This window comes from Oncorhynchus gorbuscha, linkage group LG16 (assembly GCF_021184085.1).
Source record: "Oncorhynchus gorbuscha isolate QuinsamMale2020 ecotype Even-year linkage group LG16, OgorEven_v1.0, whole genome shotgun sequence".
In the NCBI taxonomy this organism is placed as follows: Eukaryota; Metazoa; Chordata; class Actinopteri; order Salmoniformes; family Salmonidae; genus Oncorhynchus; species Oncorhynchus gorbuscha.
In genome coordinates, this window is record NC_060188.1 from 13,914,686 (window position 1) to 13,941,896 (window position 27,211).

Below are 27,211 nucleotides of genomic sequence, written 5' to 3' on the forward strand. Positions count from 1 at the left end.
TGACACCAGGTAGAAGCATTTTGGGTTCTATGTAGAACCCTTTCCAAAGAGAGTTCTCCATGGAACCCAAAAGTGTTATACCTGTAACCAAAAATGTTTTTCCAATGGGGACAGCTGAAGAACCCTTTGGAACCTTTTTTTCTAAGCGTGTTCAGTACAGTAAAGACAAGTAGAGTCGAGTATAGGTCAGTACAGTAAAGACAAGTAGAGTCGAGTATAGGTCAGTACAGTAAAGACAAGTAGAGTCGAGTATAGGTCAGTACAGTAAAGACAAGTAGAGTCGAGTATAGGTCAGTACAGTAAAGACAAGTAGAGTCGAGTATAGGTCAGTACAGTAAAGACAAGTAGAGTCGAGTATAGGTCAGTACAGTAAAGACAAGTAGAGTCGAGTATAGGTCAGTACAGTAAAGACAAGTAGAGTCGAGTATAGGTCAGTACAGTAAAGACAAGTAGAGTCGAGTATAGGTCAGTACAGTAAAGACAAGTAGAGTCGAGTATAGGTCAGTACAGTAAAGACAAGTAGAGTCGAGTATAGGTCAGTACAGTAAAGACAAGTAGAGTCGAGTATAGGTCAGTACAGTAAAGACAAGTAGAGTCGAGTATAGGTCAGTACAGTAAAGACAAGTAGAGTCGAGTATAGGTCAGTACAGTAAAGACAAGTAGAGTCGAGTATAGGTCAGTACAGTAAAGACAAGTAGAGTCGAGTATAGGTCAGTACAGTAAAGACAAGTAGAGTCGAGTATAGGTCAGTACAGTAGAGCACACTAGAGTAGAGTATAATCTACTGTATTATACTGTAATGTACCATACTATAATGCACTGTACTAAAATGTACTCTACTGTACTAAACTGTACTGAACTATACCCTACTCTACTTTACTCTACTGCTGTGCACAGTACTGTGATGTGCTGTTCTCTACTGTGCTCTACTGGGCGAGATAATTTTATTTGGGGGTGGAGTGCATTAGAATAATAGCCAGTATGTAGAATAATACCCAAACATGCAAAGGAGGATGTTACATTTTTCTACCTTTGTGTACAAATTCAGGATACATCACCATGAAGAGAATGAAATCCATAATTCTAATATAGTACAGATCAATGACCCATGATGTCAATCTGTTACCATCATTCTGTTATCGGGTGTTAAACCACCTCTTACAAGTGACACGTTCCTACATCATACTTCTGTGTTCATGTCCCTGGTCTTTGGAATGGGCTTGACGATTATATCATCAAATTCATGAAAACGTGGTCATATAAAATATAGAAAAAATTATATTTGTGTTTATGGATGAAATTTCACTAAATACAATTGTGCTACTTTCTTGCCCATTGAAAACCATTCAAAAAGCCTACACAATTCTAAAACTGTGACGCGACTTGCCCCGTCACTTGCAAGAGTATAACAAAAATAGATTTGGTTCAAACTCAAGGTGTCATATCATAGCTGACATTCCACTCTTTATGCAGACATCTTTGAATCTTCATTTGGAGTCCGATTTTATTGTCATTCTGCAACCAAATGTGACATCTGCACTGTTCTTCGAGTAACTGTGTTTTTGTTAAAATTGTCTTTGGAAGTTGTTAACAGTGGTCCTTGTGCTTTAAAGTGAAAGATCTGAGTCTCAGTGTCATTCTGTTACAGGGGAATTGCCTGTATCAGAGTGTTTTGATAGTTATCCTTCACCCACTGAGGGTAGATCAATACCACTATGGTCCCATGCTGCATTGCTTACTGCTCTCGCATGGTAATTGAGGCTAACCCTGGGGTCCATGCCTTCCAATCGTTTCCTCATATAAAACAACTGAAGGTCTGTTGACGAATCAGCAGCATGTCTCTGCCAAATGCGATTTCCGTGTGTCAACCTACGTTTTTACTTGAGGAGAAATACAATGTGTAGTGAGTGTTATACCTATAGCTCTACATGCTGTTTCAATGTGAGACCGGCAGGACAGAGTTTGTCATTGCTGCTTGTAATCTTTGCAGAAATGGCCTTTTGGATAAACGAGTTAGGAAATAAATGGGATTGAAAATATTTGATTGAAGTACTTCAGCAGTGGATTGAGTTAAGAGCTGGCCTATACTCCCAGGAGTATATAGTAAAGCACATAAACTCCATTTATGTTAAGAAATATGATGATTACTACAGGCTACATTAAGACATTTTGGTAAAGGTAAATATTATGACTTTGGTTGTTATGGATTGTTTGCACTTGTTTTGGATAACGAACACAGTCAATCAAACAGACAGCCGACTCACAGCCACAAAATCTTTATTTTTACATTTTACATTTACATCACTTAGCAGATGGTCTTATCCAGAGCAACTTTTTATTGTATTAATCTAATAACATTTAGGGATTTGCTCCTGCTGATGCACAAAACACAGCAACTTCAAGAATGACAATCAAGAAAAGAGCCACCAGGCGAGTACGAAATCCACATCTCATCTGCCAGATCAGTCCCGTCTCCCACACCTCACCTGCCAGATCAGTCCCTTCTCCCACACCTCATCTGCCAGATCAGTCCCTTCTCCCACACCTCACCTGCCAGATCAGTCCCTTCTCCCACACCTCATCTGCCAGATCAGTCCCTTCTCCCACACCTCACCTGCCAGATCAGTCCCTTCTCCCACACCTCACCTGCCAGATCAGTCCCTTCTCCCACACCTCACCTGCCAGATCAGTCCCTTCTCCCACACCTCACCTGCCAGATCAGTCCCTTCTCCCACACCTCACCTGCCAGATCAGTCCCTTCTCCCACACCTCACCTGCCAGATCAGTCCCTTCTCCCACACCTCACCTGCCAGATCAGTCCCTTCTCCCACACCTCATCTGCCAGATCAGTCCCTTCTCCCACACCTCATCTGCCAGATCAGTCCCTTCTCCCACACCTCATCTGCCAGATCAGTCCCTTCTCCCACACCTCATCTGCCAGATCAGTCCCTTCTCCCACACCTCACCTGCCAGATCAGTCCCTTCTCCCACACCTCACCTGCCAGATCAGTCCCTTCTCCCACACCTCACCTGCCAGATCAGTCCCTTCTCCCACACCTCACCTGCCAGATCAGTCCCTTCTCCCACCACTCACCTGCCAGATCAGTCCCTTCTCCCACACCTCACCTGCCAGATCAGTCCCTTCTCCCACACCTCACCTGCCAGATCAGTCCCTTCTCCCACACCTCACCTGCCAGATCAGTCCCTTCTCCCACACCTCATCTGCCAGATCAGTCCCTTCTCCCACACCTCATCTGCCAGATCAGTCCCTTCTCCCACACCTCGCCTGCCAGATCAGTCCCTTCTCCCACACCTCACCTGCCAGATCAGTCCCGTGTCCCACACCTCACCTGCCAGATCAGTCCCGTCTCCCACACCTCACCTGCCAGATCAGTCCCGTCTCCCACACCTCACCTGCCAGATCAGTCCCGTCTCCCACACCTCACCTGCCAGATCAGTCCCGTCTCCCACACCTCACCTGCCAGATCAGTCCCGTCTCCCACACCTCACCTGCCAGATCAGTCCCGTCTCCCACACCTCACCTGCCAGATCAGTCCCGTCTCCCACACCTCACCTGCCAGATCAGTCCCGTCTCCCACACCTCACCTGCCAGATCAGTCCCGTCTCCCACACCTCACCTGCCAGATCAGTCCCGTCTCCCACACCTCACCTGCCAGATCAGTCCCGTCTCCCACACCTCACCTGCCAGATCAGTCCCGTCTCCCACACCTCACCTGCCAGATCAGTCCCGTCTCCCACACCTCACCTGCCAGATCAGTCCCTTCTCCCACACCTCATCTGCCAGATCAGTCCCTTCTCCCACACCTCATCTGCCAGATCAGTCCCTTCTCCCACACCTCATCTGCCAGATCAGTCCCGTCTCCCACACCTCACCTGCCAGATCAGTCCCTTCTCCCACACCTCATCTGCCAGATCAGTCCCTTCTCCCACACCTCATCCGCCAGAACAGTCCCTTCTCCCTTAAACCATCAGCAAACTACTTGTTACCCCCCAGCTGTCTCTTTGAGCAATGCTAAAACTGTCAGATTGCATTGGCACAATGAGATGCTTGAGACACAATCAAAAAAAGAGGCACAATAACACTGATGGTGTTTTGGCATGGCCCATTGGAACGCAATGACCACACCACAGAATGCTCCTCTACAGATAGTTAGCTGAGAACATGTCAATACATGTGTGTTGCCCTTGGATTGAGAGATTTCATCCCAAACCAAATAGCACATCTGGATGAGAAATACTATGCCTATTCTCTGACTTTCAGGGCTCTGTTGTGTTCTTACCCTTGCGCTACAGGCACTGTTTACATAGTGTTTCCATAGTAGCCACTGCCAAAAAGAGTGAATTATATCAGTGTTATCAGAGTCACCTGCGGTTGTGTTTGCTTCTTCCTGTGCCCATATCATACTGAGGTGGGCTTCTGTGGGTGGAGAGAGCGAACAATGAATCACACAGATTCATAAAGATACCACCCGTCGACCAATCAGGTGGTCAGCTGCTTGCCTCACCTCCGTCTACAATAAGCACTGCGCTGATTATCACTGAGGAAAGATCACACAAACAGTGGAAAACAAAAATCATATTTGATAGAATAATCCCATACACAACTCAAGTACAAGTAAACAAGTGTATATTTGACATGAAACTGGCAATTATACAACACTTCACAGTATGCTGCTTGTCACAAGTCTGCATAGCGGAACTGCAAGCATGGCATTGGTGAAACAACTCACTTTTCATAAGCCTTTAATGATGTTTTCATACCTCTCAATGCAGCTGTGAGAGAGAGTGTGTGTGTGGGAGTGTGCCAGCGGCGGGGGTGGCAGAGGAAATGGATTTATCATGGATCAGATAGCATTGTTCAAGTGAGTTAAACTGCTTTCTACAATACACTGCTATTTGTATCAATGAATGCAGTGAAAGGGACACAAGAGTCAACAATGTTGGTGGAGTGTAACAATATACTGAGGCACTTTATGTGTTGGTCAGTGTGGTTTCACCGAATGCCTTCCACTCCACTGGGCAAATTGGTTAATGAGGGCTTGTGGCTGTGTGGTAACTCAGGTGTAACGGTCTAATAATGCATATTTTGTGTGCACCTACAGTACCCGTTTCCTTTTCATGTCTTGGTGTGTGCATGATTTACAGTAGTCTTTTCCCCTAATGAACTAAACCTCTAAAGAAAACATCCACTATTTTGACATTCTGCGCTCCTTTTGTTGTCCAAGTACTGTACATATCTATGATAAAACAAATACATTTATTACACATTTAGTCATATGAATCACCTAGATGTCAGATATTGTAGATACCATCCCTACAATGTCGTGATTTCAGCTCTTCATGCTCATATCTTATCTGTCTATATTCTCATATCCTCTGTCTGTACAACCTCAATGCCTCCAATGTGGCTCCCCTGTCATAGCTGCCAGATAGCATTCAAAAGAACAGGAAAAAGTCATTCTTAAAAGAAACAATCAGTGTGTAGGAACTCTGATGTTCCTTGACCTTTTAAATGGCATACTATATAGGCCGAGTTACAGAAACCAGAGGGCCAAGTGTTGAACAACACAACAACAATCAGATATGTGCAACCTTGGTATGCCCTCAAGCAAATTGAACACTGTCACCAGATATTCCACCTTGATATTCAGTAACATGAGACACTGTCACCAGATATTCCACCTTGATATTCAGTAATACGAGACACTGTCACCAGATATTCCACCTTGATATTCAGTAACATGAGACACTGTCACCAGATATTCCACCTTGATATTCAGTAACATGAGACACTGTCACCAGATATTCCACCTTGATATTCAGTAACATGAGACACTGTCACCAGATATTCCACCTTGATATTCAGTAACATGAGACACTGTCACCAGATATTCCACCTTGATATTCAGTAACATGAGACACTATCACCAGATATTCCACCTTGATATTCAGTAACATGAGACACTGTCACCAGATATTCCACCTTGATATTCAGTAATACGAGACACTGTCACCAGATATTCTACCTTGATATTCAGTAATACGAGACACTGTCACCAGATATTCCACCTTGATATTCAGTGACATGAGACACTGTCACCAGATATTCCACCTTGATATTCAGTAATACGAGACACTGTCACCAGATATTCCACCTTGATATTCAGTAACATGAGACACTGTCACCAGATATTCCACCTTGATATTCAGTAACATGAGACACTGTCACCAGATATTCCACCTTGATATTCAGTAACATGAGACACTGTCACCAGATATTCCACCTTGATATTCAGTAACATGAGACACTGTCACCAGATATTCCACCTTGATATTCAGTAACATGAGACACTGTCACCAGATATTCCACCTTGATATTCAGTAATACGAGACACTGTCACCAGATATTCCACCTTGATATTCAGTAATACGAGACACTGTCACCAGATATTCCACCTTGATATTCAGTAATACGAGACACTGTCACCAGATATTCCACCTTGATATTCAGTAACATGAGACACTGTCACCAAATATTCCACCTTGATATTCAGTAATATGAGACACTGTCACCAGATATTCCACCTTGATATTCAGTAACATGAGACACGGTCACCAGATATTCCACCTTGATATTCAGTAACATGAGACACTGTTGCCAAATATTCCACTGTGATATTCAGTAACATGAGACACTGTTGCCAGATATTCCACTGTGATATTCAGTAACATGAGACACTGTCACCAGATATTCCACCTTGATATTCAGTAACATGAGACACTGTCACCGGATGCCAAGTTGCCAACTCTTTCCAGAGCCCTTTTCTTCCCCCACATAGCAGCAGTACAAACACAACCACAACCACGGCTCACAACACACAAGCTAAATAAACCCTCAAAAATCTATAACCACAGTTTGATTTTATGCCAATCGGGGCACCTGTTTTCCTCCTCTCATTGTGCACCCCCCAGTCCTCAACAATCTAAACAAACAATTGGTACAGTCTTAGAAAAAGAGGTGCTCTCTACAGCCAAAGAACCCTTTTGGAACCTTTTTGGAACCCTTGTTCTAAGAGTGTAGGGCCATTCTGTTGCCATGGGATAGAAGCTACACAAGGTGCCTTCTTTTTCTTCTGTCCTCTGTTCCTCCAGCTAAGGTGTAGCGAGGTGAATGACTAGGATATAAAAGTGACGCTACATTCATCTATATATAATTGATTGTCACATTGTGCAGTAGAAATGTAATACAATTACAATCAGATATGTCAGATAAGTTTGGGAAAAGGCACAGACATTACGTACATACAGTGATCATGTTGTAAAACATATTGCACAGATTGAAATGATACAAATGTCTTCAGAAACAACCTAGTATATACACCGTTTTACAGGCAGCATCAAGTCATTGTAACACAAATTCCATTGGCTTGATGCAGAGTTCAAACACTCTCAGCCCATTGATCAGAAATGTAGCAATAAATAATGAAAGGTGCTATGGCCTTACAGAGTGCTTCTCTTCTCTATATGTGTATAGCGCTGTACATTTAAATAGACATTACATGAATGCTACAAAATATTAATGCACGTTCCATCAGGTAACTGACTTCGGGGACAGTTATTTTACATTATAGGTAGCTTATCTCCAGTGAGGAGTTCTTCTCCACTGGCTCCTCTGGCAGTGGTTTGACACTCCCATTTGTGTGTCCATTATGCAGGGATGCTGGAGGCCCCAAGCTTGGGCCTTTCCCACCAATGTCACCAGCTTTGGCTTTCCTTTCTGGGGATACCACATGCTCAGATGCCCCTGGAGCTGGCGACTTGGGTGTTAACAGGGCCTGGGAACTCTCAGGATGTCCGTTCCCATTCTGGGCGATCCTACAGATCTCCGTCATCTCTGTGACGTCCTCCCTGTAGTCATCATCCTCTTCCTCCTCCTCATCTCGTACGACCCTCCTCAAGCTCTCCCGGGGCTTCAGCACCCTCCCTCTCTCCTCCTGCTGCTGCTGGCGCTCTGTCAGGTCGTGGCTCTCCACCTTGCGTGAGGAACGACACAGGGCCTTGCGGAAGCCCCGCTTAAAGTTTTCTGACAGGAAGCCGTAGACGATGGGGTTGGCGCAGCTGTTGGCGTAGCCCATTACCACAACAAAGTAGTAGAGGCCCGGGTACTCTGATGGCAGAGACACCAGCAGGTTGAGGATGTTGAGGGCGTAGAAGGGCAACCAGCAGAAGACAAACACGGCGACCACGATCACCACCATGCGCGTCACCTTGCGCTCCGACTTCCTGCGCTTGGTGGACGTGGCGTGGACCTTCTTGCCAGAGCTGCGGATCTTGAAGACGATGAGCAGGTAGCAGAGGCAGATGATGAGGAGTGGGCAGAAGAAACCCACTGTGGACGTGTAGATGATAAAAGCCGCCCTCCAAATGTCGGCCGGCCGAGGCCAGGAGATATTGCAGGTGCCGCCCGTCTTGTGGACGTTGGCGAAGATTACCACAGGCAGGACCACCAGGAAGGAGATGGCCCACACTGTGCCGTTGACCACCTTGGCCACCTGGGGCCGCCGCCACTTGGAGGAGCGTATGGGATGGACCACTGCCAGGTAGCGGTCAATGCTCATGACAGTTAGGCAGAAGATGGAGGTGAACTGGTTGATGGAGTCCACGGTCATGACCAGGCGGCACATAAAGGAGCCAAAGGGCCAAAACTGGAGGGTGTTCTGGACAGCCAGGAAGGGCAGGCCCAGCATGAAGAGCTCATCAGCGATGGCCAGGTTCAGGATGTAGATGTTAGTCACAGACTCCGTCTTGGAGTAGTGCAGCACAATATGGATGACTAGGCTGTTCCCGCCAAGGCCGATGACACAGACGATGATGTAGATGAGTGGGATGAGGACCCCTGCTACACTGGGTCCTAATGGCATCTCTGGAATGTTGGTGGAGTTGATGCAGTTGAAGAGGGTGTCATTGAGGAGGGTGTCATTGAGGAAGGTGTCGTTACATAGTAGCAAAGACAGGGGGAGGTGGGGGTAAGGGCTGGGGACTGTTCTGTTCTCCCACATGTCCTCTGCCATCTCTGAGGGGGCGGTGAGCAGAAGTCCAGGCAGGAGAGATGGAGGAGCAGGGGGATGTCTGTCTGTCTCTCTCAACTCCCACCCATCTGTCCTGTGGAGAGACCAGAAAGACTTGTTAAACTGAGAAGATCTTTCATATGTCATCTTTTATTGAGAAGCATCTGTAGCTCAATGGAGAGAAGGAGAAACACAAATTAAAAGGGATGTGACAGCGGCTTTATGTCTGTTATGCCTCTTATGGGCTCTTTCAGGGCCAAGGCACATTAGTAGCCAGACAATACATCATTGAGGGTTTTCCAAACAGCTTTAATTGTGTTCTTGCACTTCATTCAGGTGAAAGCCTTCTTTGGTAAATTCCCAGAAGCATGAGGTACATGAGAGAAGAAGATGTCAGTGTCTGGTTGTGTGGAAAGCTGCTGTTAAAACAAGTCTCAAGACAAATGAAGAGCTGGGGGAAACAATGAGAGTGGAAGATTAAACAAAACAAAAAAGAGCAGCAGGTGGTGGAGGTTAAATAAAATGATAAGTATGAAATTATAAAAAAGGACACCCAAACGGGATGTCACTAGGTAAGCAGCCCAGCATGAGTCAGACAGGAAATAATTAAGGCCAGACAAGGAGTGAGGGCATGGAGAGAAATTGACCAGATCGCAACACCTGTGTTTGGCTTCTCTTTGTGGCTATTGACCCCTCAGACAAATTAAACAGAGTGTGTTCCCACAAACAGCCACTGCTGGGGCTAATAATTGACATTTTATTTGTAACTAGGTGCTCTGGTGCACCACAGACCACTGTGTGTAGCTCTTCTGCCAACACATATGCTGTCATCGGTGTGTATGGACTTGTGTGAATGTAAATATGGAGTGTGTGTATGTGTGCACAGTTAATGTGAGACAGGAGAAATCTCAGGTAAGCTCAAAGGCTTTGGAGGGCCCTTTTTGTATCTAGCTGTGGAGTCGCAATGCCACGCTGGGTAAACATCCACTACTGATGACGTGCAGGGGTTCTGGAACAAATGAACACCTGGCTTTCTCTCTCTCTATCTACCTCCTTCCATCATACTGTGTAGATCCCATGAAAACACATACAGGAATGACCCTGGATTCATCTCTTTATGCTAAGAAGCTGTAACAGCAATGTATATAGTTTTAAATCACTTGCAAAAATGTGTCTTGTTTTTTTAAATTAAAAAGAAGATTATGTATTGATTTAACATAACAACCTGGGTCAAGCAGGTCATCCTTTGTCCCTTGGTACTTGGCCCTGTGTCATAGGTGCCATCATCACAAGAGAGGTATTTGGTCAGCAATGGATGTACTGAACTACAAAATGGACACATACACATGCATTCTAGGGACTTCCCACTGGGCAAAAACTGGTTGAATCAAGGTTGTTTCTATGTCATGAAAAGTAAATACACGTGATGATGTTGAATCAATGTGGAAAACTGATTGGATTTACAAAAAGTCATCAAAGTAAGGGATTTTTTTCCCCCACCAAACTAATAACGTAAATCCAACGTCATGGTGCAATTGTTTGTTGATTTCATGTTGACTTTACATTAGTTGACAATTCAACCAAATATACATAAAAATGAGTAGTTGAACGGACATCTGTACCAAGTGGGTCAGAACATGTCATATCACCACAGTCAAATGTAATCCAGTTTGGCATATTATCATGCTTTTCAAATCTATTCGTTTCTGTCCCATGAAATATGCATAATAATATTTTCTGTTTTCGGAAATGTAATTTAATGAATTTTTTTCAGGATAATCAAAACCCTACTTATAATTGCACAGACGTGAGCTGAGCTCATTGATAGGGTTCATCAAACACTGTTTCCTCAGTTCACTACAAGGTTATCATCACTTCAACATCTGGAAGCTGAGGTGAAGCAGATTCAGAGCAGGCTTTCCACCTCACTGATGCTCAGGTTCTGATCTGAGGGAGATACATGAGGAAAGACCAACCGTGGAAATGTACTGGCAAAGGAACGTGAGAGATAAACAGATGTTTTAGGGGTTGAAGAGAAATATAATACAGTATATACACTGAGTGTTCAAAACATTAGGACAGACTGATCAGGTGAATCCAGGTGAAAGCTGTGATCCCTTATTGATGTCACTTGTTAAATCTACTTCAACGCTGCTGGGTTTTTCATGATCAACAGTTTCCCGTGTGTGTCAAGAATGGTCCACCACATATAGGACATCCATCCACTTTCGACACCTTGTAGAGTCCATGCCCCCGACGAATTGAGGCTGTTCGGAGGGCGAAAAGGGGGGATGCAACTCAATATTAGGAAGGTGTTCTTAATGTTTTGTACACTCAGTGTATATTTCTTAAATTATTCATTTTGACTAAGAGAATATTCCTACATCGCACAATTTCTATATTCTAAATGGTTTGATTATTTTCATGCGAGGTGCATACATTTACCATCCTCCAACATTGGTGCTGGTTTCCCCGAGCTGCGGAGACACCAGGGAGAAGGAGCGCGTTGGGATTGCTGCCATAAATCAAACAGAACCAAATCAAGGGCACACATGACGGGCTAACAAGATCACGTTCTGAAGTCTTCAGCTCCACATGGAGAAGAGAGGGATGCCATTGCATTTATCTTTATCCTTGGGTTATGAACATAACATTGTCACTAATGCCTTGATTTCCTTCAGTTATTAACATATTGTTAGTGGAATGGTCTTTGCACGATGGGACAGTTTCTTTCTGAAGACTGTCTCTTATCTCCAGCATTTCTCTTCTCTGCACAGATTACAAATTGGGGTTCTGAGCTGGTTAGGGTACCATGGTGAAGACAGGATGGTATGAAGGATGGTATGGTATGAATGCAGACCACACACATCTTTTAATCAATGTAATTCTCTTTTACTGCCACTCGGGAGCCATTTGTCCAGTGAACAAATATTTCTAAATGAGTCTGGCCAGTCAATGCGGCAGTGCGGAGTTGCCATGGGAAAAGAGACATAAAAACTAAGTGACTACTTCAGAGCTGTATCCACGCAATCAGCCCTCTTAGCCAGATCAATTGTGCTCCATAGCTGGGAAGAACAGAAGACACATGCCTCTTAAAGATGATCACTAATGCACATGATCATACACGGTTTATTGGGTACACCCATCTAGTACTGGGTCTAACCCCCCTTTGCCTCCAGAACAGCCTGAATTATTTGGGGCATGGAATCATTGCTCAATTGATATCGAGGGACCTAACGTGTGCCAGGAAAACATTCCCCATACCACACCACCGCCACTAGCATGTACCGTTGACAACAGGTAGGATGAGGCCATGGACTCATGCTGCTTACACCAAATCCTGGGATTTGTCGGAACAGGCAATGTTTTTCCACTCCTCATTGGTCCAGTGTTTGTGATGACGTGCCCACTGGAGTCGCTTTGTTTTTAACTGATAGGTGTGGAACTGGGTGTGTTTGTCTGCTGCAAAAGCCCATCCGTGACAAGGATTGACAAAATGTGCATTTTGAGATACACAGCACTGTTGTAATGCACCGCTATTTGCCTGTTTGTGGCCCGTCTGTTAGCTTGCCATTCTCCTTTGATCTCTCATCAATGTGCTGTTTTTGCCCACAGGACTGCTGCTGACTGGATGTTTTTTGTGTGTCGCACCATTCTCTGTAAACCCTAGACACTCTCGTGCGTGAAAACCCCAGGAGAGCGGCTGCTTCTGAGATATTGGATCTGGCGCGCCTGGCACCGACGATCATACTTTAATTAAACATTTTATTTCACATTTATTTAACCAGGTAGGCCAGTTGAGAACAAGATCTCATTTACAACTGCGACCTGGCCAAGATAAAGCAAAGTAGTGCGACACAAACAATAACACGAAGTTACACATGGAATAAACAAACATACAGTAAATAACATAATAGAAAAGTATATATGCAGTGTGTGCAAATGAGATAAGATGAGGGAGGTAAGGCAATAAATAGGCCATAGTGAAAAAATAATTACAATTTAGCAAATAAACACTGGAGTGATGGATGTGCAGAAGATGAATGGGCAAGTAGAGATACTGGGGAAAGGAGCAAAATAAATAAATAACAGTATGGGGATGAGGTAGTTGGATGGGCTAGTTACAGATGGGCTATGTACAGGTGTAGTGATCTATGAACTGCTCTGACAGCTGGTGCTTAAAGTTAGAGAGGGAGTCTCCAGCTTCAGTGATTTTTGCAATTCATTCCAACTGGAACTGGAAGGAAAGGCAGCCAAAGTAGGAATTGGCTTTGGGGATAACTAGTGAAATAGACCTGTTGGAGTGTGTGCTATGGGTGGGTGCTGCTATGGTGACCAGTGAGCTGAGATAAGGCAGGGCTTTACCCAGCAAAGACTTATAGATGACCTGGAGCCAGTGGGTTTGGCGGCGAATATGAAGCGATGGCCAGCCAATGAGAGCATACAGGTCGCAGTGGTGGGTAGTATATGGGGCTTTGGTGACCAAATGGATGGCACTGTAACAGACTGCATCCAATTTGCTGAGTAAAGTGTTGGAGGCTATTTTGTAAATGACATCGCCAAAGTCAAGGATCGGTAGGATAGTCAGTTAAGGGTATGTTTGGCAGCGTGAGTGAAGTATGCTTTGTTGCGATATAAGAAGCCGATTCTAGATTTCGTTTTGGATTGGAGATGCTGAATGTGAGTCTGGAAGGAGAGTTTACAATCTAACCATGTATGTATTTGACACCTATTGTATTTGTAGTTGTCCACATATTCTAAATCAGAACCGTCCAGAGTAGTGATGCTGGACGGGCAGGCAGGTGCGGGCAGTGAACGATTAAATAGCATGCATTTAGTTTTTCTTGCATTTAATAGCAGTTGGAGGCCACAGAAGGAGTGTTGTATGGCATTGAAGCTCGTCTGGAGGTTAGTTCACACAGTGTCCAAAGATGGGCCAGAAGTATACAGAATGGTGTCATCTGCGTAGAGGTGGATCAGAGAATCATCAGCAGCAAGAGCGACATCATTGATGCATACAGAGAAAAGAGTCGGCCCGAGAATTGAACCCTGTGGCACCCCCATAGAGACCGCCAGAGGTCCGGACAACAGGCCCTCCGATTTGACACACTGAACTCTGTCTGAGAAGTAGTTGATGAACCAGACAAGGCAGTCATTTGAGAAACCAAGGCTGTTCAGTCTGCCGATAAGAATGTGGTGATTGACAGAGTCTACAGCCTTGGCCAGGTCGATGAATACAGCTGCACAGTTTTGTCTCTGATCGATGGTGGTTATAATATTGTTTAGGATCTTGAGCGTGGCTGAGGTGCACCCATGACCAGCTCGGAAACCAGATTTCATAGCAGAGAAGGTACTGTGGGATTCGAAATGGTCAGTGATCTGTTTGTTATTTTGGCTTTCGAAAACTATAGAAAGGCATGGTAGGATAGATGTAGGTCAGTCACAGTTTGGGTCTAGAGTTTCTCCCCCTTTGAAGACGGGCATGACTGCGACAGCTTTCCAATCTTTGGGGATCTCAGATGATCCAAAATAGAGGTTGAACAGGCTAGTAATAGTTGCAATAATTGCAGCGGATACTTTTTTAGAAAGAGAGGGTCCAGATTGTCTAGCCCGGCTGATTTGTAGAGGTCCAGGTTTTGCAGCTCGATCAGAACATCAGCTGTCTGGATTTGGGTGAAGGAAAAATGGGGGAGACTTGGGCAAATTCCTGTTGGGGGGGGGCAGGGCTGTTGACTGGGGTAGGGGTAGCCAGGTGGAAAGCATGGCCAGCCGTAGAAAATGCTTATTGAAATGATTAATTATCATGGATTTATCGGTGGGGACAGTGTTTCCTATACTCAGTGCAGTGGGCAGCTGGGAGGAGGTGCTCTTATTCTCCATGGACTTTACAGTGTCCCAGAACTTTTTGGAGTTTGTGCTACAGGATGCAAATTTCTGTTTGAAAAAGCTAGCCTTTGCTTTCTTAACTGCCTGTGTATATTGATTCCTAACTTCCCTGAAAAGTTGCATATCGCGGGGGCTATTCGATGCTAATGCTGTCCGCCACAGGATGTTTTAGTGCTGGTCAAGGGCAGTCAGGTCTGGAGAGATCCAAGGGCTATCTTGTTCCTTCCAATCTGTTCCTGGTTTTACATTTTTTTGAATGCGGCATGCTTATTTAAGATGGTGAGGAAAGCACTTTTAAAGAATAACCAGGCATGGAATGAGGTCAATATCCTTCCAGGATACATGGGCCAGGTCGATTAGATAGACCTGCTCGCTGAGGTGTTTTAGGGAGCGTTTGAAAGTGATGAGGGGTGGTCGTTTGACCGCAGATCCATTACAGATGCAGGCAATGAGGCAGTGATCGCAGAGATCCTGGTTGAAGACAGCAGAGGTGTATTTGGAGGGTAGGTTGAATAGGATGATATCTGTGAGGGTGCCCGGGTTTACGGGTTAGGGTTGTACCTGGTAGGTTTATTGATAATTTGTGTGAGATTGAGGGCATCTAGCTTAGATTGTAGGATGGCCGGAGTGTTAAGCATGTCCCAGTTTAGGTCACCTAATAGTACCGTTTTTCACGATAGAGGGGGGGCAATCAAGCAGGCTAGCAGATGGACATTCAGGGGACGTCGCGACGGAGGAGCCTGTTGAAAACCCCCTCGGGTGGATTACGTCGGTAGACCAGTCGCAAAGGATCGTCGGAAGTGGCTGATGGACCTCTTCAGCTTGCCGGGAGATGTGCCTAGCATAGGCGAGCTCCAGGCTAATTGGTGCTTGCTTTGGGACAGAGACGTTAGCCAGGAGTAGCCACTCGGATAGCAGCTAGCTAGCTGCGATGATCCAGGTGAAAAGGTTCAGAGCTTGTGGTAGGAATCCGGAGATGTGGGGAAAAAGGGTTTGGTATGCTCTGGGTTGAATCGAGCTGTGCAGACTGGCAGGAGCTGTGCAGACTGGCTAAAGATTAGCTGATGACCGCTAGCAGTGGCTAGCTGACTACTAGCTAGTAATCTGGCTAGCTTCTGTTGGGGGTTCTGGTTCTGTTGGGGGTTCTGGTTAAAGAAAATAGCAGATCCATACCCCATTGGGTGAGCCGGGTTGCAGGAGAGTATGTTGGAGTTGAGGTTAAAAAATCTTTAAAAAATATATACGAAATATATACGAAGAAAATGCAAAGGAAAAAGATATATACATGTGACACGACAGGACGAAGACAAAGACACCTGACTGCTATGTAATCTTGGAATGATACCATGCTCAAAGTTGCTTAGATCACTAGTTTTTCCCATTCTAACGTTCAGTCGAACAGTAATTGAATGCCTTGATGCCTGTCTGCATGGTTTATATAGCAAGCCATGGCCACGTGACTCACTGTCTGTAGGAGCGAAGCCATTTTAGTGAATGGGGTGGTGTACCTAATAAACTGGGAACTGAGTGTATTTTTGTATGTTTCCATAGGCGCTTTCTGTCATGAGGATATGTTGTATGGCAAGGTTATTGAGGGACAGGGAGTGCGCTCGTTTTCTTGGGCATGATATAAATGGGACGACAATAACAACAAAAAACGACAGCAATCCAATGTTTTTTGACAACTGCCACCCAGTCCTGCTCTTGGCTTCGTCATGCTCTTTGATACATGTGTCACAGCCTTTGATGCCAGTCTATTTTGATGCTCTTCGATTGTTCGAGGGCCTTGACTCAATGCTGAGTCTCTCTTGCCCATCTGAGATAATGGTTAGAACATGAAGTTCATAGAGATAAAGATCCCTTAATGAATCATTTATAAACAGTTTAAAGAGAGTTCACTTACCATGTATTAATCATTGTTCCTACATTTGTAAATGTCAATAAGCAATCTCTAAAGAGTAATTTATATTCACAATTTGTAAATTATTAATAATGTTCTACTGTTGTATTTATAAAACAGTTATAAAGAAATTATTATCAACTCATAAGATGATTTATAAGGTATTTGTTAATGGCTGACTAATGGTTTGATATTTATAAATCTATTTATACACTGCTCAAAAAAATAAAGGTAACACTAAAATAACACATCCTAGATTTGAATGAATGAAATATTCTTATTAAATACTTTTTTCTTTACATAGTTGAATGTGCTGACAACAAAATCACACAAAAATTATCAATGGAAATCAAATGTATCAACCCATGGAGGTCTGGATTTGGAGTCACACTTAAAATTAAAGTAGAAATCCACACTACAGGCTGATCCAACTTTGATGTTATGTCCTTAAAACAAGTCAAAATGAGGCTCAGTAGTGTGTGTGGCCTCCACGTGCCTGTATGACCTCCCTAAAACGCCTGGGAATGCTCCTGATGAGAAACGCCTGGGAATGCTCCTGGACTAAAGCATCCGCCAACTCCTGGACAGTCTGTGGTGCAACGTGGCGTTGGTGGATGGAGCGAGACATGATGTCCCAGATGTGCTCAATTGGATTCAGGTCTGGGGAATGGGCGGGCCAGTCCATAGCATCAATGCCTTCCTCTTGCAGGAACTGCTGACACACTCCAGCCACATGAGGTCTAGCATTGTCTTGCATTAGGAGGAACCCAGGGCCAACCGCACCAGCATATGGTCTCACAAGGGGTCTGAGGATCTCATCTCGGTACCTAATGGCAGTCAGGCTACCTCTGGCGAGCACATGGAGGGCTGTGCGGCCCCCCAAAGAAATGCCACCCCACACCATGACTGACCCACCGCCAAACCGGTCATGCTGGAGGATGTTGCAGACTCTGTCACGTCTGTCACATGTGCTCAGTGTGAACCTGCTTTCATCTGCGAAGAGCACAGGGCGCCAGTGGCGAATTTGCCAATCTTGGTGTTCTCTGGCAAATGCCAAACGTCCTGCACGGTGTTTGGGTTGTAAGCACAACCCCCACCTGTGAACGTCGGGCCCTCATACCACCCTCATGGAGTCTGTTTCTGACCGTTTGAGCAGACACATGCACATTTGTGGCCTGCTAGAGGTCATTTTGCAGGGCTTTGGCAGTGCTCCTCCTTCTCCTCCTTGCACAAAGGCGGAGGTAGCGGTCCTGCTGCTGGGTTGTTGCCCTCCTACGGCCTCCTCCATGTCTCCTGATGTACTGGCCTGTCTCCTGGTAGCGCCTCCATGCTCTCGACACTACGCTGACAGACACAGCAAACCTTCTTGCCACAGCTCGCATTGATGTGCCATCCTGGATGAGCTGCACTACCTGAGCCACTTGTGTGGGTTGTAGACTCCGTCTCATGCTACCACTAGAGAGAAAGCACCGCCAGCATTCAAAAGTGACCAAAACATCAGCCAGGAAGCATAGGAACTGAGATGTGGTCTGTGGTCACCACCTGCAGAACCACTCCTTTATTGAGGGTGTCTTGCTAATTGCCTATAATTTCCACATGTTGTCTATTCCATTTGCACAACAGCATGTGACATTTATTGTCAATCATTGTTGCTTCCTTCCAGTTTGATTTCACAGAAGTGTGATTGACTTGGAGTTACATTGTGTTGTTTAAGTGTTCCCTTTATTTTTATGAGCAGTGTATATAGTGCCTTCAGAAAGTATTCACACAATACTCCATAATGTTAAAGTGGAATTATGTTTTTAGACATTTTTACAAATGAATTACAAATGAAAAGCTGAATGTCTTCAGTTCAAATGTATTCAACCCCTTTGTTATGGCAAGCCTAAAAACGTTCAGGAGTAAACATGTGCTTAACAAGTCACATAATAAGTTGCATGGACTCACTCTGTGTACAATAATAGTGTTTACCATTATCTTTGAATGACTAACACATCTCTCTACCCCACACATATAATCATCTCTAAGGTCCAGTATCAGTGGGTGGGTAAAATCACTTGGGAAGCCAAGCCAGAAAAAAAGGCCTATTACAACCTATGTGTTGTAATAATTGCGTTGTTTGCTCATTAACCTGTTAGTTCATATGCCTTGCGGCCGTGATATATAGACCTAAGACCTAGTCAATAAGAGGACACAGTGGCAGAATAAATTCAACCCAACTTTTGTTTCATCACAAAACCAGAGAGCAACCTCTGTCCGGTGAAGTCCACAAAGCATAATGTATGTAGTTAGAACTAAAAGATACCAATAATGATTTAGTCCAATCAATGTAACCTAAATATGATGTGGCTGTCCATGGTTCTGATTTATGTGTGTATGTTGATTCACCCTACTTGTAGAGAAATGCCAATGCTGTCCTCCTCTCTTTCATGTTGACGAAACGTCTATGTCCTAGGCTACCTGGCGAAAATGCTTGCTCGCTAACTTCCTTTCTTGGACCATGTTAGCTAGTTAACATTAACCTTCATTAACATTAACCTACATCTAGCTACATATTGAGCTTCCATCCTCACAGGCTGTGGGCACAATGTATGAATTTATGATTGGATCAGAATCCCTGTTATAATCATTGGCCAGTATGGAGATTTAGGTTAAACCACAAGTCCAAATCCTTATCTCCATCCATGGATAATTTAGGAATGGGACAATTTTACCTAGCTAGTTAGCCACCAGAGGACAACGACACAACGAGATGCAACAATTCAAGATGTTTCTGTTAATGACGTATTGCTCTCGATGTGATTTGAGTGAAGCCAAATCCAAATTGGCTTCTCTTGACACTTTGATTTGGTGTGCCAGGACCATTCACAGTTGTGCTCACTCAGTTTAGGTCAACACTGATAGGCTATAATTATATACTTTATTTGATCAAGGGAGGCCAAATTCTGTCTTCCTGTGCATTAAACGCTACGGGAGGCAACAATGTCATACACTTTTTGACCAGACAGAATCGGATAGATGGCCTACACTTACAGAGACAGAGGGGCGCTGTTTCGCTGGCTAAGACGCTTTCTCCGGTGAAAGATATTCAGGCTCTTGCGAATTGAAGGAAAATTATGAAACACAGAGAGACGAAAGTGGTGTGGGGGCTGTGCTTTGGCAAAGTGGGTGGGGTTATATCCTTCCTGTTTGGCCCTGTCCGGGGGTGTCCTCGGATGGGGCCACAGTGTCTCCTGACCCCTCCTGTCTCAGCCTCCAGTATTTATGCTGCAGTAGTTTATGTGTCGGGGGGCTAGGGTCAGTTTGTTTATCTGGAGTACTTCTCCTGTCCTATTCGGTGTCCTGTGTAAATCTAAGTGTGCGTTCTCTAATTCTCTCCTTCTCTCTTTCTTTCTCTCTCTCGGAGGACCTGAGCCCTAGGACCATGCCCCAGGACTACCTGACATGATGACTCCTTGCTGTCCCCAGTCCACCTGGCCATGCTGCTGCTCCAGTTTCAACTGGCCTGGGCCCTAGGACCATGTCCCAGGACTACCTGACATGAGGACTCCTTGCTGTCCCCAGTCCACCTGGCCATGCTCCTGCTCCAGTTTCAACTGTTCTGCCTTACTATTATTCAACCATGCTGGTCATTTATGAAAATTTGAACATCTTGGCCACGTTCTGTTATAATCTCCACCCGGCACAGCCAGAAGAGGACTGGCCACCCCACATATGCTCTCTCTAATTCTCTCTTTCTTTCTCTCTCTCGGAGGACCTGAGCCCTAGGACCATGCCCCAGGACTACCTGACATGATGGCTCCTTGCTGTCCCCAGTCCACCTGACTGTGCTGCTGCTCCAGTTTCAACTGTTCTGCCTTATTATTATTTGACCATGCTGGTCATTTATGAACATTTGAACATCTTGGTCATGTTCTGTTATAATCTCTACCCGGCACAGCCAGAAGAGGACTGGCCACCCCACATAGCCCGGTTCCTCTCTAGGTTTCTTCCTAGGTTTTGGCCTTTCTAGGGAGTTTTTCCTAGCCACCGTGCTTTTACACCTGCATTGTTTGCTGTTTGGGGTTTTAGGCTGGGTTTCTGTACAGCACTTTGAGATATCAGCTGATGTACGAAGGGCTATATAAATAAATTTGATTTGATTTGATTTGATTTTATGTTTTCTTCTAGGTCATTTTTTCTAGGGAAGCCACTGGTAAGGTCCTTCAGTCGAGCAGTGAATTTCAAACTCAGATTCTACCACAAAGACCAGGAAGATTTTCCGATGCCTCACAAAAGAAGGACAGCTATTGATAGATTGGGGGGGGGGCAGATATTGAATATCCCTTTGCGCATGGTGAAGTTGCCGAAGAGGATACTGCAAAACATGTGGCAAAGCAATTTTTTTTTTTGTCCTGACTAAAGTGTTATGTTTGGGGCAAATCCAGTACAACACATTACACATTACATCACTCTCCATAGTATAGTGGTGGCTGCACCATGTTATTTGTATGCTTGTATTTGTTAAGGACTAGAGGAAAACCTGGTTCAGTCTGCTTTACACCAGACACTGGGAGATTAATTCACCTTTCAGCATGACAATAACCTATAACAAAAGGCCAAATCTACACTGTAGTTGCTTACCAAGAAGACAGTGAATGTTCCTGAGTTACAGATTTGACCTAATCTACTTGAAAATCTACAGCAAGACCTGAAAATGGTTGTCTGACAATGATCAACAACCAGTTTGACAGAGCTTGAAGAATTTTGAAAAGAATAGTAGGCAAATGTTTCACATTCAAGGTGTGGAAATCTCTTAGAGATTTACCCAGAAAGACTCACAGCTGTAATCGCTGTCAAAGGTGCTTCTATAAAGTATTGACTCAGGGGTGTGAATACTCAAGTAAATGAGATATTTCTGTATTTCACTTTCAATAGATTTGCAAATATTTCAAAAAGCATGTTTTCACTTTGTCTTTATGGTGTATTGTGTGTAGATGGGTGAGAAAAAATATAAATTTAGTCCATTTTGAATTCAGGCTGTAACACATATAAATGTGGAATAAGTCAAGGGGTATGAATACTTTCTGAAGGCACTGTATATCATGAATGGGATATTTAGGAATTCTTAATGAGTGCATTTATAAATGTGAGTAGGTCTACATGCACTTATTAATACCTCAGATGACGATTAATGTAGTTGCTTAGAAACCATTTATTAATTATTAATCAACCATTTTGCAGCTCCTAATCTAAAGTGTGCACTATACATAGCTTTATAAATGTTTCATAAATGACTTGTCACTCCCCAAAAGCTGACCACATTTGTAGATAGTACCTGACGCTCCACCAATGGCTAAAAAGAACCTAAAACAAGCAACGGTAAAAGAAGTACACAATTAAGGGACGTATAAGAATTTAATTTTTTTTTAAACAGAGTATCTCCAGAATACATTTTAATGCACGAACCTGCTTAAATAATTTCAGTTACATATTTCATAAGCTTCATAGCTGCAGTCATTAACAAAGGCCTGATAAATCACAAGTGATCATCAACTTGGGTAACTTGCAGTTGAACCAGAAGCATACGCACAGTGTTTTATGGCTGCCGAACACTAGACTAGCCGGGCTATTTCTAAGAATCTCAGATAAAGTGGTGATAATAGCTGTCCATGGGAATGAAGACTCTCAGCTGTTATTTGGTCCCACTAACTGGATGGCTAGATGTAGAACACCGTCATTTGCTACCTGGGAGGTACAATCACTGCTTCCTTGAACTGTTATTTTATGTTATTTTTGCCTACTGACATTTGCAGATAACGATGTTTGCAAGCTGTGACCCTCTAGGGGGTCATTCAGTTTTTAATTAAGTATCAGTCCCATTTTTTTACCCAATCTAATCTTGCCCTTCAAACGGAAAGCAATCTCAAAAATTCTTGCCTCATAAATATCAATCTTGTTTTTCCATGCCACTGTCAGAGTCAATAAAAGCTGATGATTTAGAGGCCATATTGTTTGAGGAAATAAGGGAACTGAACACAATAATGTATCTATCAGTACAGAAAGACTTCAGTGTCCCTGAAATTTAGCATACAGCTAACCATTTGTACCAATCAGAAAGCATTCAAGCACAAATTGGCCAACAGATGATCACAGCACACTAACTAATCCAACTAGCACTTGCATCACTCCTAACATATAGTACTAGGTTTACGTTTTGGCACTTAATCTGTTTTTACTGTAAAATATATTACATAAAAGACGAATAAATAAATTATCACACTTGTGAGGTAAAACATACTGTAGGTGTTTTGACAAAAAAAAATCCATTAACTATAATCCATATGATAATCCACATTTCTTTTTGCTGCAGGACTTTCCTGCTGTAGCAAACTGGCTCAAATGAAGATCCTACATCTATACATAACCACCATGTATGGCTTGGACACACCATTCGAATCAGTCTCCTTCAGTGTTGAATGCAAACAGGACCACGTGAGAACCAAGGTCAATGTCATTGCCATGCAAAGATGTTTACATACCTTATCTGCTTCCGTATTTCTGCCTTCATCTAAAAATCCCATCCCAACAGTCACAGAACTAAGACACTGCTCTACTGACAACTCATAATATACACTCTTGGAAAAAAAGATGCCATCTAGAACCTACAAGGGTTCTTCGGCTGTCCCCATAGGAGAATCCTTTGATGAACCTTTTTTGGTTCCAGGTACAACCCTTTTGGGTTACATGTAGAACACTTTCCATGGAAACCAAAAGAGTTCTACCTTGAACAAAAAACAGTTCTACCTGGAACTGAAAATGGTTCTCCTATGGGGACAGTCAAGGAACCCCTTTGGAACCCTTTTTTTCTAACACTGTAGTCTCCAGGTGATGTCTTAATAAAAGCCATTCATTGTTTTCTAATTACAACAAACATCATTGGACCTTCTACAGAAGTTCCTAACATTGTGTGTTTGTTTTGTATGGACTGTAAATGCCACATGACCACACATACTGATTGTGCATGTGTGTGGGAGGGGGCCTGCTGTGTGTGTGTGTGGGGGGGGGGGGCCTGCTGGGATCCCAGATTTTCCATCTGAGCAAGGTCCTACCCACATATTCAAATCTGCCAAGAGGCCTTGAATAAATTAAAGAGTGATGATCCAGCAGGTCTATAAAGATTTATTAATGTTATTATTTTTAACCTAATCCTGTGGGTGTTTTTCTACAGGGTATAGCTCTTCAGGGCTTGCTGACTCACATACTGTCCCTCCAGAGCTACGGACAGACAGATGGAACTCATCATGCTCATTGGTGAGTCTGCTCTCGTATGGTCTTTAACATTAACTGAGCTCTAATTTTTTTCTTTTGATCGCCCCCGGGGCCCTCTGTCCCAGATTTTCCACCAATCGCTCAGACTGAGTGCTAAAAACATCCTCAGATTGGCTCAACTCTGCGCTCTGTCCATCTGCTTGTACATCAATCTCCAGCAGACATCAGCCCCCAGCTTTTTTATTTTCAAAACTAAAGAAGTAAAAATATATATATAATTTTATGTCTTTTTCAGCTGGTGGGAGGAGGTGAGCAGGGAGGTGAGGGGTGTTTGGAGTGGGCATGGTCTGCAAGAACACCTTGCAGGTATTTTACACCTAGGGAATGTTGGCGAGACACTGTGATGAACAGCATGCGTCTAGCAACCCAAAGGGTGTGAGTTTGAATCTCATCACGGACAATTTCAGCATTTTAGCTAATTTGCAACATTTCAACTACTTACTAGTTTTTATCTATTTTTGAACTACTTAGCATGTTAGCTAACTCTTACCCTAATCTTAACCCTTTTAGCTAACCCTTCGACCTAACCCTAAGCTTAACCATTTTAACTAACCCTTCCCTTAAATCTAACCTTAACCCTTTAACCTAACTCCTGAACTTAACCCTAACCTTAACCATAACCCCTAAACTATCTAATGTTAGCGAGCTAGCGATTGTTAGCCACCTAGCTAGAATTTGTAACAGATCATATGTTATGCAAATTCGTAACATATTGTACGTTTGGCGAATTCGTAACTTATGGTACCTTTTCAAATTTGTAACATATAATATAAATCATATTTCATAACATATCATACAAAATTGTTGATGGAAATCCACAAATTAATACATACCATACAAAACGTTGTCACGCCTTGGTCATTGTATTTTGTGTTTTTGGTATATGTTTGGGTAGGCCAGGGTGTGACATGGGTTTATATGTTGTGTTTTGTATTGGGGTTTGTATTAATTGGGATTGTGTATGATTAGGGGTGTGTCTAGTTAGGCTTGGCTGCCTGAGGCGATTCTCAATTGGAGTCAGGTGATTCTCGTTGTCTCGGATTGGGAACCGTATTTAGGTAGCCTGAGTTCGCGTTGTATTTTGTGGGTGTTTGTTCCTGTCTCTGTGTAGTGTTCACCAGATAGGCTGTAATAGGTTTCACGTTCCGTTTGTTGTTTTTGTATTTATTCAGTTATTTCATGTACCGCGATTATCTTCATTAAAGTCATGAGTAACCTACACGCTGCATTTCGGTCTGACTCTCTTCTTACAACAGACGAACGACGTTACAAACATAGCATATACTAAATTATGTGTCTTGGTTTACAAACAGAATAATACGAAATGCTCTGAGACCAGGTTGCGTTCAAAGGCACTTAAATCATTCACTCTTGGAATGGGACACATACACAATCCATGTCTCAATTGTCTCAAGGATTAAAAATCATTCTTTAACCTGTCTCCTCCCCTTCATCTACACTGATTGAAGTGGATTTAACAAGTGACATTAATAAGGGATCATATCTTTCACCTGGATTCACCTGGTCATTCTATGTCATGGAAACAGCAGGTGTTCTTATATGTTTTGTACACTCAGTGTATATTGCTCTAGTAATAGACTAAACAAAAACCATTTAAAAAAATCTTACCTTTCACTTTTGCAAACACGTTTTTTCAGTAAGTATCCACAGCTGGGTGATTAAATAATGGTGAAGTTGTGCTTTCTCTTGAGAAATACCCCCCAAAAATGTTACTTGCAAATAATAGGGTACACAATTGTTCTTTCTTTAGTGTGTCCGATATAAAACATAATAATTTATAACGGAATGAACTTTCTTTTACGCGCACTTCCACCTGACTGTTCACAGTCCGAGAGGTAGCCTGCACTGAAAGACACCAACATTATATTAGGCTACTCGTTGCACCATCACTCGCTTGTAACTAGGTAACGGGTCTTCTGCTCGCAGGCGCTCCAGAGAAAAAAGTAGGAGGTGTTGGAATAAATTACTGTGTGTTTGTGTGTGTGTGAGAGAGAGATGGGGGGCTTTGGGGATTCTACTCTTTGAATTACATATAGAGTCAATTGGACATTGCACTCCACCAGTTTCTGTCCACTTAATCTGTAGCCTGGTGTATGCCCTCTTGATAATAACCGAAGTATGCTATTGTTAACGTAGAAGGTGTGGCGATCTTTTTCCCAAGGGAGTTCAGGAGAAATTTTCCAGCACATCAATCAGTCACATACATTTATAGTCAAATCAAGTCAAATCAAATCAAATCAAATTTATTTATATAGCCCTTCGTACATCAGCTGATATCTCAAAGTGCTGTACAGAAACCCAGCCTAAAACCCCAAACAGCAAACAATGCAGGTGTAAAAGCACGGTGGCTAGGAAAAACTCCCTAGAAAGGCCAAAACCTAGGAAGAAACCTAGAGAGGAACCAGGCTATGTGGGGTGGCCAGTCCTCTTCTGGCTGTGCCGGGTAGAGATTATAACAGAACATGACCAAGATGTTCAAATGTTCATAAATGACCAGCATGGTCGAATAATAATAAGGCAGAACAGTTGAAACTGGAGCAGCAGCACAGTCAGGTGGACTGGGGACAGCAAGGAGCCATCATGTCAGGTAGTCCTGGGGCACGGTCCTAGGGCTCAGGTCCTCCGAGAGAGAGAAAGAAAGAGAGAATTAGAGAGAGCATATGTGGGGTGGCCAGTCCTCTTCTGGCTGTGCCGGGTGGAGATTATAACAGAACGTGGCCAAGATGTTCAAATGTTCATAAATGACCAGCATGGTTGAATAATAGTAAGGCAGAACAGTTGAAACTGGAGCAGCAGCATGGCCAGGTGGACTGGGGACAGCAAGGAGTCCTCATGTCAGGTAGTCCTGGGACATGGTCCTAGGGCCCAGGCCAGTTGAAACTGGAGCAGCAGCATGGCCAGGTGGACTGGGGACAGCAAGGAGTCATCATGTCAGGTAGTCCTGGGGCATGGTCCTAGGTCTCAGGTCCTCCGAGAGAAAGAAAGAAAGAGAGAAGGAGAGAAT

General features: G+C 43.7%; 1 protein-coding gene across 1 annotated transcript; it reads right to left on the reverse strand.

Annotated features, from left to right (window-relative positions):
• Nucleotides 1-2,314: 2,314 nt before the first annotated feature.
• On the reverse strand, nucleotides 2,315-26,083 carry LOC123998732 (somatostatin receptor type 5-like). The gene is made up of 2 exons (XM_046303842.1): nucleotides 25,816-26,083; nucleotides 2,315-9,183 (listed from the first exon to the last, which is right to left on the reverse strand). The coding sequence occupies exon 2, from the start codon at nucleotides 9,090-9,092 to the stop codon at nucleotides 7,647-7,649; it is 1,446 nt and encodes a 481-aa protein (XP_046159798.1). The 5' UTR covers nucleotides 9,093-9,183; nucleotides 25,816-26,083; the 3' UTR covers nucleotides 2,315-7,646.
• Nucleotides 26,084-27,211: the final 1,128 nt, after the last annotated feature.